The 13,498-nt window shown below is 32.4% G+C and overlaps 1 protein-coding gene across 1 annotated transcript; it reads right to left on the bottom strand.

The window, feature by feature from the left end:
- Nucleotides 1-6,445: 6,445 nt before the first annotated feature.
- On the bottom strand, nucleotides 6,446-11,464 carry LOC110665563 (phosphatidylinositol 4-phosphate 5-kinase 1). Its single transcript, XM_021825752.2, has 8 exons — nucleotides 9,775-11,464; nucleotides 9,465-9,629; nucleotides 9,083-9,248; nucleotides 8,817-8,927; nucleotides 8,547-8,740; nucleotides 8,308-8,438; nucleotides 8,115-8,208; nucleotides 6,446-7,403 (listed from the first exon to the last, which is right to left on the bottom strand). Exons 1-8 carry the CDS (start codon nucleotides 10,959-10,961, stop codon nucleotides 7,094-7,096), a joined length of 2,358 nt encoding a protein of 785 aa, XP_021681444.1. The 5' UTR covers nucleotides 10,962-11,464; the 3' UTR covers nucleotides 6,446-7,093.
- Nucleotides 11,465-13,498: the final 2,034 nt, after the last annotated feature.

Raw genomic sequence — 13,498 nt, 5'->3', positions numbered from 1 at the left:
TAAATATGGTAAAGATAAGACCAATGACATAAGGAAACTAACGAGCGACCAACTGTCGTTCTTTCTTTCCACTTGTGAATTGAATGCGCCACCACCTTCTAGTTTTCAAGTGTTAGGTTTATAAGTTTCTCATCACTAATTATCTTTTTTTTTTTTTTAAATATATATACACACATATATTTTTAAATAGAGATAAGAATATATATATTTTTAAATGAATAATGATATGTTGTGGAAGTCACGTTTGTTCATTTATCTTCAAGTTTTGAGTTAGTGCAGTTGACGTTTCTTTGTTCATTCACTAATCTATTTCTATCCATATTTCTACGTTAAAATAAAATGAGGTGTATTTTGATTACTATTGAATTTAAATTATCACACCTATTTTTCTTATTTACTGAAAACAATTTGAAAATGGGCTAATCATGATGTTAATATGTTTAATTAAATATAATTGAGCTATTAGACTTTCATTATTTTTATATTTAAAAAAAAAATAAAGTCATATTTGCAACCACCACAATGATAATTATTGACCTGAACTATATATCTGCATGTCCAATTAATTAAAAGGAAAGAGAAGTTAAGCAGGGCTGGCAAAATAAAACGCATATCAAATCCATAGAAAATAATTTATATGTAAAAAAGCTTTTTATAAAAATTATTTTTTAAATAATATTTTTTATGAAAATAATTTTTATTATTTAATTGCAGTGTTAACACTATAAGGAAAACGCGAATTAATAAAATATTTTTTCTCTAACAGATTTGTAACTGATTTTTGTCCATTACAATGAGCTTCATTGCTAAATTAGCAATGAATTTTAATATCTCCTGCAATTAGCAACGGATAATTTTATTAATAATTTAATTAATTTAAAAAAAGATATAAAATTTTAAAAAAATTAATTACTATTTACAATTAATTTAGTAATGTATTTTTGTTGCTAATTACGACTTATTTATAATCCTGCTATTTAATATTATAAATTTTTAATTTTAATTTATAACCTATTTATAAATTTTAATTGATACATAAATTGTCATTAATAGTTATTATAGATACATAAAAAGTATTATTTCAAAAAAAAATAATGGTGAAAAAAAAATAAGAGAAAATTATATTAATAAAAATGAAAAATAAATAATAAATAATAAAAGTAAATAAAATGATAAGAAAAGTGAGGAAATGAGAGAAATGATAGAAGAAAATAATAAGGGAAAATGAAAGAAAATGACAAGAAAAGTGATAAAATGATAAGAGAATTAGGAAGAAAAGAGAAGAAAATGAAAGAAAATGGAAGAAATTAATGATAGAAAATGAAATAAAAAGGAAGAAAATGAAAGGAAAAGTGAGAAAATGATGAGAGAATTAAGAAGAAAAGGAAAGAAAGTGAAAGAAAATGAAAGAAATTAATGATAAAAAATGAAATAAAAGGGAAGAAAATGAAAAAAATAATAATAATTAGAGATTTGGAAAGAAAATGAAAGAAGATGGATAAAAATTAGATATTTGGAAAGAAAATGAAATAAAATGGAAGAAATTTGTGATAAAAAATCAATATAAAATGAAGAGAATGAAAGAAAAAGAAGAAAAATTTATAAAATTGAGAAAAAAAATGAAACAAGAGAGAAGAAAAATTATAATTGATAGAAGAAAATAAATGAATACATGATATGAAATGGAAAATGAGGTGTATAAATAAATATATACGTGAATTAACATTGCTAAATATAAACATCAAAATTCATTTTTTCCTCTCAAAAAATAGCAATAGATTTTGAAATTCGTTACTAAGTATATATGCTTTTGAATTTTTAATAGCGATATTTTTCTCTCGTAAAATTAGCAATGAACTTTAAAATTTGTTATTAAGTATAATTATATACACTTCAAAATTTTAATGACGATATTTTTTCCTTATAAAATTAGCAACAGATTTTATTTCGTTACTAATTTGACAAAACAATTTTAATGATTGTTGAAAAATTTATATAATTTTTTTTAATTTTATGAAAATAACAATGAATTAGAGATTTTGTTACTGTTAAAAACATATTTTATGAACCTGTTGCAAAATCAGCAACAGGTTTTAAATTCATTGCTAAATTTATATTTAAATATTTTTATAGTATCGATTTACAATAAATTTTAAATGAGAATATAAATCCATTGTTAAACAACAAAATTTTGTTTTTGTTGTTGAAGTGTTATTTCATGTAATTTTATTTCAAAATTATACAAAAATTAAAAATTGATTGCAAAATTTATTACTATTAATAACAGATTTATATTTTTTCTCGTAATATAAATTAATATTATGCATTTACATAATGTATACATAAATATTTTTATATTTTAATATAAAAATAATAAATTATTTTTCTTAAAATAAAAAATATGTTTTACAAAACACCAGTGTGTTATTAGGTATTCAATTTCCCATTAAATTTTTCATCAACCAGTTGTGAAGAAAATATAAATATATATATATTTTAGTTTGCAGTTGAGAATTGAATGTGGGCACAGCCTGACAAGAATCCAGGCCCTATGACTTGAAAAGTAAAATTAGGGTTTTTTTTCTAAGATGTTTTAATCAGGCATAGTTAATCTCCTATTTGGGAAGAAGAAACTATACATGATAAAAATATGTCCTCTAATTAATATGGGGAATGGGTTGTCCCCTTCCTAGCAAGCCTCATGTTGGGCATGATTTAGGCTTTCGGCCGACATGTGGCCGCAACCCATTTAAGAATTGGAGGCCATGCTAACCCACAGGTCCTTATCTCTGTCACTATGTGCAAGCTTTAGATCACATTGATTGGGGTTAGGTAATTAAGGTGATGTGTGCATTTTCTGCTAGGAACATGTCTGTTTTCTTCTCTTTCTAGCTCCAACGCTAGGTCTAAGCTGTTGTGTGGTTCAAAACTTGTAACCTACCATACATGATGTGGCCACTACTTCATCCATGTCGAAAATATGGCCAAAGCATGAGGTTATATCAAGTTTGGAAATATCATGCTCTTGCAGAAAATCTGTCTGAGAGAAAAGGACACAACATAATTTGGATGTGTGCGTATAATATTTTTATTTTTATTTATAATTTAATTTTATAATTTTAATAAAATTATTTTTTTTTTCGTATCTAAACTTATAAAATAAGAGAAAATATTAAATTAATTGACCTGAACGATATACTTAATTGTGATGGTTTGAATCATTCATATAGATATCAAGTAAACTCCTGTTTAAATTAGTCATGTGATTATAATAAGTTTATATTTTTGTGAATAATTATCTTTAGTGAATAGTATTTATATTAAATTAAAATTCAGCATTTTTTAACAGTGCTATATTATTTAAAAATAATTTTAATATATCTAAATGAAAATTAATTATTAATATTATTAGTAATATACTGTAAAATATCAATAAAGATAAAATCATGTAAAAGGGGTTCGATTTGACAAGTAAAGGAGGAATTTTTCCTTGTACATTGGATGTTGCACCGTACAACTTGTTCTTTGAACTTTTTCTTTCATTAATTTGATTTTAATTGAAATTTAAAATAATAATTTCTTAATTTTAAAAATAACTCTAACTTCATTAAATACAATAAAAATAAAAATTTTATAATTTAAAATCCAATTAATTAAAATTTGATAATGATTTATTCTTATTCTTCATTTGATAAGTATTTTAATAACTATTCATATATAATCAATAAATAAAATCATGAGAATTTTTCAATACGTAGGCTCTATTTATTTTTCAAAAAATAATTTATATAAAATAATATTTTTTAAAAAAATTATTTATTAAAAAATATTTTTTATTATTTAATTATAGCATTAAACTAATGATATATATATATAAGTATTTTTATATTTTAATAATATTATTAAAATCAGAAAAATATCTTTCTTTATGTCATTTTAATAAAAAATATTTATTTTTTATTAAAAAATATTTTATATTAACTCATTTTTCTTAATATTTTAAATGCCAAAAAATATAAAATAATATTTCTCAAGAAAAATATTGTCACGAAAAGCCAAATATTGTTATAGTACATAGATAATTGGACCCAAAAGCTAACTAATTCTAATCATTGGAGAAACAGAAACCAAATTTGGTTATGGTGGTCATGGGAGGTAGTTTTCAACCCATTAAAAAAAAAAATGAAAGGATTTTAGCTGTAAATGCTTCCATTTGCAAATGAACGTTCAGTCTCTATCGTTCTTAACTTGGATGGGTCCTTCACACGCATGCAAAAATTACATTCTGATTGGGATTTATATACGCAGAAATCAAAATACAGACAGACAGCACACACACCAAAACCCTAAACCTTATGTGCAAAATATTTATATTTCTCTGTGCGGTAGGAAAAGAGGACACTCTTTTAACCTAGGATTTTGAGGTTGGTCTTCCACATTTAAACTGCCTGAGACAACTTGTCTATCCACACGTGCATGCACATGCTTATACTTAATATATTCCACTGTATAACTACACCCCATCATTTTCCTCATCTACCCATAATTTTTTTTTCATCTTTTTTAAATATATAGTAATAATAATATTAAACTCCTTAGTGTGCATGCAACTCTATTCCCATTCCTTCCTCCTCCCATGCAAACTAGTGAATATTATTTTAATCAAGAAGATTATAACATTAATTAATTTTCAAGTCTTACATATTTCATATGTTAATTATTAGAGTGGAGATGAAGCAACTAACGAATGTCTGCCACAGCCCACAGACGGCAAATGTGTCTGAATTTACAAAGACAATACATAAATAGTAAGAGGGAGAGAGAGAGAATGGTTTTATTAAATACTAGTAATTAATATTAATTTCAACAAAATGATCAATTAATTAAATAATTAATGGTCCCAACATAAACCCATAAAAACAGATCACTCAAAAAAGATTTGAGGAAGAGTAATGGATTTGCAATATTCTTGTAAATAAGGTATGGAGTTTATACTTTTTAGGCATGTGGGATTATCACCTTCTTACCAAAGTAGCATTATACCCCCCATCAATGCTGTGTCCCTCCTCTACTTCCGCAACCTCCATTTACACGTCAGTTTCGAGATTTGTGCTACCACCTTCAACTTGCTCCTCCTCCTCTTCTTCTTCTTTCCCTGTTTGGTTGCTGGGAAACTGTGGAGAAAAATTCAAGGATTAGGGTTTAATTTGCTATTTTTTAAATTATTTTCTAGGTCATTGAAATTATTTTTACCGTTTATTAATCTTAAATTGTAAGTTGTTTTGCATATAATAAATGAGAGGAAGGAATCTAAGATCCAATCTTTTAAATTAAATTTGGAAAGTTTGAAGACGTTGGTATTTCATGAAGATGGTTTCGTGGGGAGATTAGCTTATTCACCTAATGTATTGACTCTGGTTTTTGGCAGTAACTCTTTTTAAATAATTTTTACACAAAAGGTAACGACTAATGCCACACCTAAAAACCTACGCAACACAAGGAGTCGTGTTGATTTGTTCCTTGAAATGGCAGGTGAGATGCACGTGAGGGCTATTTAGGTAATAATGCCTCATCCTCGGTGAGCTAGAGACAAGATTTAACTATTCAATTGCCTAACAGAAGTTAGGTGCCAATTCCAATTTCAGCTAACAAACCAATCCTAAACACGCCATACATTAGGCTCGTTAGTTTCGCCAGATAAAAAGGTTCACTCTTCTTTTTTTTTTTTTTTTTTTTAATTTCAATCTATTTTTCATTTATGTGGCCATATGAGATCACATATCGGGAAGATTTTAATAATGCTGATTATTTTTTTACACATAATTAGAATAATAATTAAATATTTTTCCAGCAATTACTCTTAAATGAGAAATTACTTGTATATAAAAAGAAAAAAAGAAGAATCGTTGAGGCAATGGTGATTATTGATACAGAAATAAAATGGTAAATTCCTTGACACAAATAAGAAGAAAGTCATTCTCAAGGCAACGAGAGATCCAAGGCAAATTGGCCCCAAATATCGCAGTGATACTGATATAAACCTGTGCTTTGGGCCTGAGCAAGCAGACAATAGAAGGTCCCAAAAGCAGGCAGCCACTAGAAATAGGTCAAAAAAGAAACAAAAAATACTCTACTTACCGTAGGTGCAAGGTAGGATTCGACCCCATCACTTTGACCACTCCAGTTTAAAACCCTTTGCACCATCCCCAAAAACCCTTTTTCAAATTACCAAATTGCCCTTCCAATTGCCCAATATTATCACAGTGGAGATGGGTCAATATTCAATTCAAGGAACAAGTAAAATTCAACAACAATAAAGAAAGACACGGTAAGCAAAGAGCAAGAAACACCAGCGCATCTTTCTCATGCTTTCTCTGCTTTTCACGTCTTAAGTCTTCCTGCACAATGCCACCCTTTCACTGCAAAAAGCAAAGCAATGACCCCATTTCTATACAACAGAGTTGCCCATTTATATACAATAGCTAAAAAAGTACAGGGAGAGAAATAGAGAGATGGATCCCATGGGGTCCTCTCTCCTGTAAGGTGATTCAAACATTTCGTTTTTTTTTTTTGATAGTCTCACAAAAAATATTCACGAAATTCCACAAACTATCCATCTCTTTTTCCATTAAGCTGTACACTTTCTTATTCCAAATCCCCCCTCCCATTTTGAATCTTCTCTCTGGGAAGCATTTTCCCTGTTCCCTATACCTATCTTTCAAATCTTCACAATTCACCACTCTTGGTTACCACAAAAAAAAAAAAAAAAAAAAAAAACCAAAAATATAATTAAAAAAAGAAGGAAATCAGAATACAAGTTTCCCTCTTCCCCCACCCCAAAAATGTACAACTGCCTTCCCCTTCATCACTTCGGCTGATATTCAAAATTCAGCCAGGAACATCCCCAAAATCCGCCAAGCTCTCCTACCACATCTGCAGTGGCTTGATCTCTCTCTCAGAAATTATTTGCTCAATCTACTGCCAGAAACCATGTAAAATTCCCTAACTTATGCCCTTAGAGGATGCCTTCAGATTCAAGCAAATTCACTTTGTTGTAACACACGAGTTTCAACTCGCAATTTCATCCCCATAGCTACCTGTCTTCTATAAATATCCTCCCAATGAAATCTCTGAATCTCTTTGAGTATAGTTTTGGATCTACTGCTGAGATTGAGGTAGGATCGGCTTGTAAGGATTTGTAGGCATGCTCCAACTTCTTGCTAATGTCATAGTCTTGTAAGATATCAATGATCCCAAAATAAAGGACTACTTCATATATCTCACCACTTCTAGAAGGGGTCAAGTGGCTAATCCCACCAGGGGTGTACTGATCAAAATCACTTCGCCGTGCCATTCGTTCTGCTCTTGCTGGCATGTTTGCTCCTAACCTTATCAGAGGCTTCCTGCAAAAACCACATTTTTAATTGACCACAGTATTTACAGCTCACCCACACGATTATAACTAAAAAACTAATTTTCAGACAATTGGTACACTGCCAAAATTGATATAAATCACAGAACCAACCATCAAAAATCATAATGGAATTCTTATAAAACCATTTAGCATTCATGCCCCAATAACTTCTACTTTATCTGCAGAATTCCCATCATGGATGATAAGATGGGAACAAGTAAAAAATAGTGAATATAATCATACTTTGCCAGCCACATTTATCACCCGAAAGAAACATAATTTCTGCTGAAACACAAACAACTCATACATATATATATGTATATGCCCGAGAATTCAGAACCGAGATATATTCAGCCAAAAAGATAAAAAATCAAGCCTCGGCTATTATAGCATAGGACCACCATCCCGTATAAGACCCACAAACAACTGTTGTCTACAAGACAAACCCCACAAATATGCATACAACACAAGCCACTTTCAATTATTCTATTTACACTGATAAATTGCATGGAAAAATTATTGGACACCTTTAATGCCAAAATCAACACAGCTACATTTTTTTGCAATTTTCAATTATATGAGTATCTCTTTGTCAATAACTGATTCAGCAGAAGCCCTTCGTTCCAAACCCAAATCACTTTTAGCTAACATTGCTGCAAAAGTAACTAATGAACAAAAGCAGAAGGAAAAAGATATATACCGGCCTGCTAAAATCCGATCTCTGTCTTGTAGCTCTGCCTCAAGGAAGCGGCAGCCGCGCATGAACTTTTCATTTTGATAGGAATCCTTATTTCCTGCATAAGAGGTATATTTAATCAGCATGATTATTACTGCAAAAACTTGTCCAAAGACACTGGAAAAATGATAATCCATTATGGACGATTATTGATTACCAGAACGCAGAACAAATGGTGACAACCCCATTTTGTCATAATTATTATCATCACGGAAGTGAAGACCAACCAAAAGACTATAATCCATGATTCTCTCAGCTTCCAAAAATTCACAATCTCTATTAATTTGCCTGCGCATTATCGACAGGAATGTTATAGAAAATGAAGGAGATACCAGCTGCAGAAGACAAGGGAGACAAATGCAGCCAGTAAAAATAAGTTATATTCTTTGAACTTACTTGATAAGCTCTTGGTACCAATTTCGTTGAAGACGAAACACAAAATTGAGATCCAGATCCTTGAGAGTTGTGGTTTCATCAATCTCACCCTCAGGCTTATCTGTTGTGCGGCCATGGGAGGACCCTTTAAGGTCAAATCTCCTATGTATTCTATACTCAGAGCAGAACAAATTGCCCATCACAATGAAACGGGTCTGAATTTCAAGAATAACATGTGATCAGAGTTGCAAACAAATAAAACAGTAGCAAACTAAAAATTTGACCACATACCTTCTGGGCCCCAATTGGTTTAACACAATGCACACCAAAGAATTTCGTCACCAATGAATTTTCGTACCGACATACATGTTGGTAATAACTGGGAAGCATCCTAATTAGCACCTAACCACAGATAAACAAAACTTGAGAAAGTGCAGGAGAAGCCAATAAACAAACAATTTACCAATTGCCAGTATGCAACATAACATTGAAATAATTATGTGCCTTCACAAACTCGAAAATTAATAAAACAGAAGTCAAAGGAGAGGACAACTAACCTTGACTTCTGATTTCTTTACTGTCTTGATCATAAATCTGTCATCCTGAGTAAGGTAAAAGAAGCTTCCACTCTTCCCCGGAGAAGAAAGCTCTCTAAGGGCATCATTTCCACATATAGCTAGCATGTAATCAGCAGTGTCGACTTGGAAATGTTCCCTCAAATGTCTAAGTCAGCAAGGGGAAAAAGGGAAAGAAATTTTCAGGTCAACCACCATAACATAAAGAGAAGAGAGACAGAAAAAATGAAGCATCCTGTCCATGCCAGCAGAACTTGAGAATATTCAGATCTAATCACATTGCCTCAAAACTTTAAGCCATACAAAACATAGCATAAATGGTAAAAACCTTGTAAGCCAAGAAATATTAAATATATGCAAATACCTAAAGACCATAGGACAGTAATCCTTCCACCGAAACTCCACGGATTGATGTGGAGGTGTAATCTTTGATCCTTCTGGTGGAAACCTCGTCCAGAACTTCTCCTTTGGATCAAAATCACTTGGCTTCAGGTCCCTCCGAATCTGCGCATGCTTCCCAACAGAATACCTGAATACAACACCGCCATAACAAAAATAAAAACCGAGCTCCAAAATGCACACATACTCGATAACAAAATCAACCAGACAAACCAGAGCAATAACATAAATAAATCTAGAAACCCACATCAGAAAAGCTAATAAATCATAAGTACCGGATACCCAATTGCAGATTAAGCATTAAATCGTAGTTTTTATGCCCTTTAGAAATTGTCTCTCCGGGCTTCTTCACCTCTCCGTTAAAACAACATGGCCCCCTTCTGAACTGCCTAATTCCATCTCGATCCAACCCCTCTCTGTAAATCATAGAAGCCTCGACAGTATCAATAATGTCACAAGTAATATCCCCAGCCTCACCGTCACTCTCCCATATACATATTCTCGGAAAATTCATGTTACTCCCTCTGGCCCCATCCACCGACGACCTTTTCCTCGTCGCCGTCGCCGGTAAGGCCAAATCGTTCTCGCTCCCTTTCAGGCAATGTTCTTTGCCATTCCCAGTATAGAAAGTCCCATTCAATTCCTGAGTCATTATATCTTTATTAATGTTCCAGGTACCGACACAACAACTCCCATCTGGCCATGTAAAAATCCCATTTCCCTTTGGTACTCCATTTTCCCATTGCCCATCATAGCGATTCCCATTTGCCCATATCAAAACCCCTCTCCCTGAAATGACACCGTTTTTCCATTCACCGTCATACACATTCCCATTTCTCCACACGTATCTTCCTTTCCCATCCTGGAGATTCTTCTTCCAAGATCCTTCGTAAAAATCCCCATTTGCGTAACGTTTCTGACCGTACCCGTGTTTACGATCGGCGCTCCACGAGCCACGGTAGGTATCCCCGTCGGATCCGATGAATGTGCCGAAGCCTTCCATCCGACCCGACTTGAATTCTCCCTCAAAGGTAGCACCAGAAGGCCACGAGAACTTTCCCTTTCCCGATGCTTTTCCCCGGCGCCACTCACCCTCGTACATGCACCCGTCAGTCCAGAGGTACTTTCCCGATCCGTGAGGCGCGTTTCCGGAGAATGACCCAGTGTAGAAATCGCCGTTGGGAAGAAGCTTCTCCACAGCAGTGGAACCTCCGGCGCTGCTCGTGTCAACTCCTGCGGCGTTGCTCGTGTTGGTGGGTGTGACTCTGCGGGTGGCGGACTGGGATCGAGGACGGTTAACGACTATGGGTTGCGGCGGGACTGAAACCACCAGTGAAAGCGGCTTTGAGGTATCCTTGTCTGCCACTAGAACAAGAACCTTGTCTGCTTCCTCTCCTGATTTCTTCTTCTTAGCACTGGAAACGACGTCACTCGGCTCATCAACGAGTAGTCCCTCACGCATTTTTGGCTCATAAAATTCCCGCTTCTCTTTCGTTCTATCTTCCAATCTCTATCTCTCTCTCTCTCTCTCTCTCTCTGTGCTGTTCCTATCTCTTCACTGCTGCATTTGCTGAGCTCCTATGTTTTGGGCGATAGAAATGGAGACGCCGGAGGGAAAGGGAAAGGCATTTCCGGTGCGTTTGGGCGTTTCTCTCTAGAAATTTCCCCTTTAGGTTTTAGTTTCTGTTTCCTTTCTCTCTCTAGCCTTCCCTTTCTTCTTTTCCTCTCTTTAGTGCTTTGTGTTTGGGGAAATAGGTGGGAATCCTACAAAACACAATACTAACACAGGCGGGACACTGTAGAGAGAGAGAGAGAGAGAGAGAGAGAGGAACGTAACCATAAATATTACTAGTAATTATTAGTAAACTAAAAAATTACAAAGGTGAGAGAGAGATGTGTGTAATGAGCCGGCTTTTGCCTAGGGAACGTTGCCGCTTACTTTGCAAGTAAATACTCTACAGCGCATACCCTAGCTCAGCCTTCTTTTTTTTTTTTTTAATTATTGCTAAATTCTTTTGTGACGAATATACCCTCACCTTTTGTCCGTAATTAGGCCTAACTTGCAAAAACTGTATGTAAGGAAACTAGGAGGATCTTCGGTTTCTCCTCCTGATCCGGTTTCATCGTGACGTGACGGAATCGCCTAGGAAGGGTATCGTTAAGTAATTTCTTCGTATCGTTTACTCTTGCCCTTCTTTTCCTCTATAATTATCTCAACTGCCATTTCATTTTTTCTCTATTTTTCCAGGGATTTCTTTTCCCCTGGACCCCTTGCAGTTTGACGGTTCTCTTCTGTTTTTAAACACCACCCCCCCTACTGGGCCCCCCTCTTTTTTTTTGTTATTTATTATATACATAATAAATAAAAAAAAAAAGTTGCATGTTTATGACATAATTCATATGTGTTTGTTAAGAAGAAATGACGAATACTCATTATATATATTTTTTTTTGAAGCGGGGGAATCCAAATTATTTTCTGGTAGGCAGATAATGTTGTACAACTGAGAGTTTTGGGAATTGCCTTGAAAGAAAGATTTAGAACCGAATCTGATATTGTATTTGATGATGAGAGACACCACCAGACATCCTAATAATAGAAAGAGGAAAACAAAAAGGGGCTGCCTATATGCAATGTGATTAATAAATAATTAGCAGAGTTTAAGGGTGGATGTACAACCTCGTGCAACACCCATTTGCAAATTTTTTAGTCTTTAAAGAGTAATCTCATGATAGCCATGATCACGGCTCGGTTTCAAGTTTGTAACTTGATTGACCCTAAATAGGATCTTTCAATCTTGGTTTCTTACAATTTCAACTCGTAATGGAATTGTTCTAAATTCGGTTTTAATTTGATTTAATTATTTATGGTACATAATTGTTCTAATTTTAAATTTAGCTAAATGTGATTATGAATTCATCTATTATTTTTTATGAAAAATTACTATTTAATTTATATATATTATCATTATTTATTATTTTATCATCTAATTTATCAATTGTATTGTTTCACCCTATAATATTTGGTTATATTTACAAAATGACTATTTTATATGTTTTTTTCACATTTAGTTCTAACTCATGATTGAAAAAAAATAATTGACACATTTAATTTAGTTATTAAATACAATTAATAATTAATTATAATTAATATAAATATTAAGTATTTACTAAAATTATACTTGATATATAAGGTAACTAATAATGACATTTATCATAATGATACATATGTGAACAAAAGTAATAATATACATCATATTATTTATTTTATTATTTAAAGAAACATATAATTATTAATTTACTATATAACATATATAAAAATTAAAATATATTTTTTCTTAAAGTATATACATATACTTTTTTGATCATATAATAATGAACATTTTAAGTAGCTTAACTATTATTATAGTTCTTTTATATTTATCTATCATTTTTTATAATTATAAATAATTTAATGATATAAAAAATTAATTCAAGACACAAGAATTTCATATTAATAAATTTTAATAGGGCCCTTCCTTTGCCTCAAAACCCATGAACTAATAAGCCTTCCCCCTTCTCCTTGCGTGCAACCCACCCACGCTGCTATCGTCGAAACCCTTCCATTTTTTCCGTGCCACTGTACCCCCTCATTCAACCTCTTCCTTACCTTGAAACCTAAGAAGCAGCTGAACCCTTGCCTTCCTCCTTCCTCCTTCCTCTTTTGTCGTGACCCACCCTCTCCATATGCTCTTATAGTTCCCTCTCCACAACTCGAGTCTAAAACTATTTCTGCTACAAGCCTAACTTGCCATTTTTTTTTTTATTTCAATTTCTATGGCAATAGAAAGGATCTTTTATAATAAATAGCTATAAGTTCAAACAAGTCATAAAAAATAATGAAGGGATTATGATATGAATAGCTGAGAACCATATGAAGAATAAGTTACGCAAATAAAATTCACCTAAAGACTTATTAACTTCTTAACAAAGTTGTTTATTAACAATGTGGGATTATGACAA

The sequence above is a fragment of the Hevea brasiliensis genome, chromosome 16 (assembly GCF_030052815.1).
Source record: "Hevea brasiliensis isolate MT/VB/25A 57/8 chromosome 16, ASM3005281v1, whole genome shotgun sequence".
Classification (NCBI taxonomy): domain Eukaryota; kingdom Viridiplantae; phylum Streptophyta; class Magnoliopsida; order Malpighiales; family Euphorbiaceae; genus Hevea; species Hevea brasiliensis.
The sequence above is the reverse complement of the archived record's forward strand: the minus strand, read 5'-3'. Positions and strand labels throughout refer to the sequence as shown.

Bases quoted from the DNA above. Each gene is read 5' to 3' on its own strand.
- LOC110665563 (XM_021825752.2), bottom strand. From the start codon at position 10,961: ATGCGTGAGGGACTACTCGTTGATGAGCCGAGTGACGTCGTTTCCAGT. The intron at 9,630-9,774 runs GTACTTATGATT...TGTTGTATTCAG, and splicing joins AATCTGCAATTGGGTATCCG to GTATTCTGTTGGGAAGCATG. The intron at 8,209-8,307 runs GTAATCAATAAT...CCTCTTATGCAG, and splicing joins ACCATTTGTTCTGCGTTCTG to GAAATAAGGATTCCTATCAA.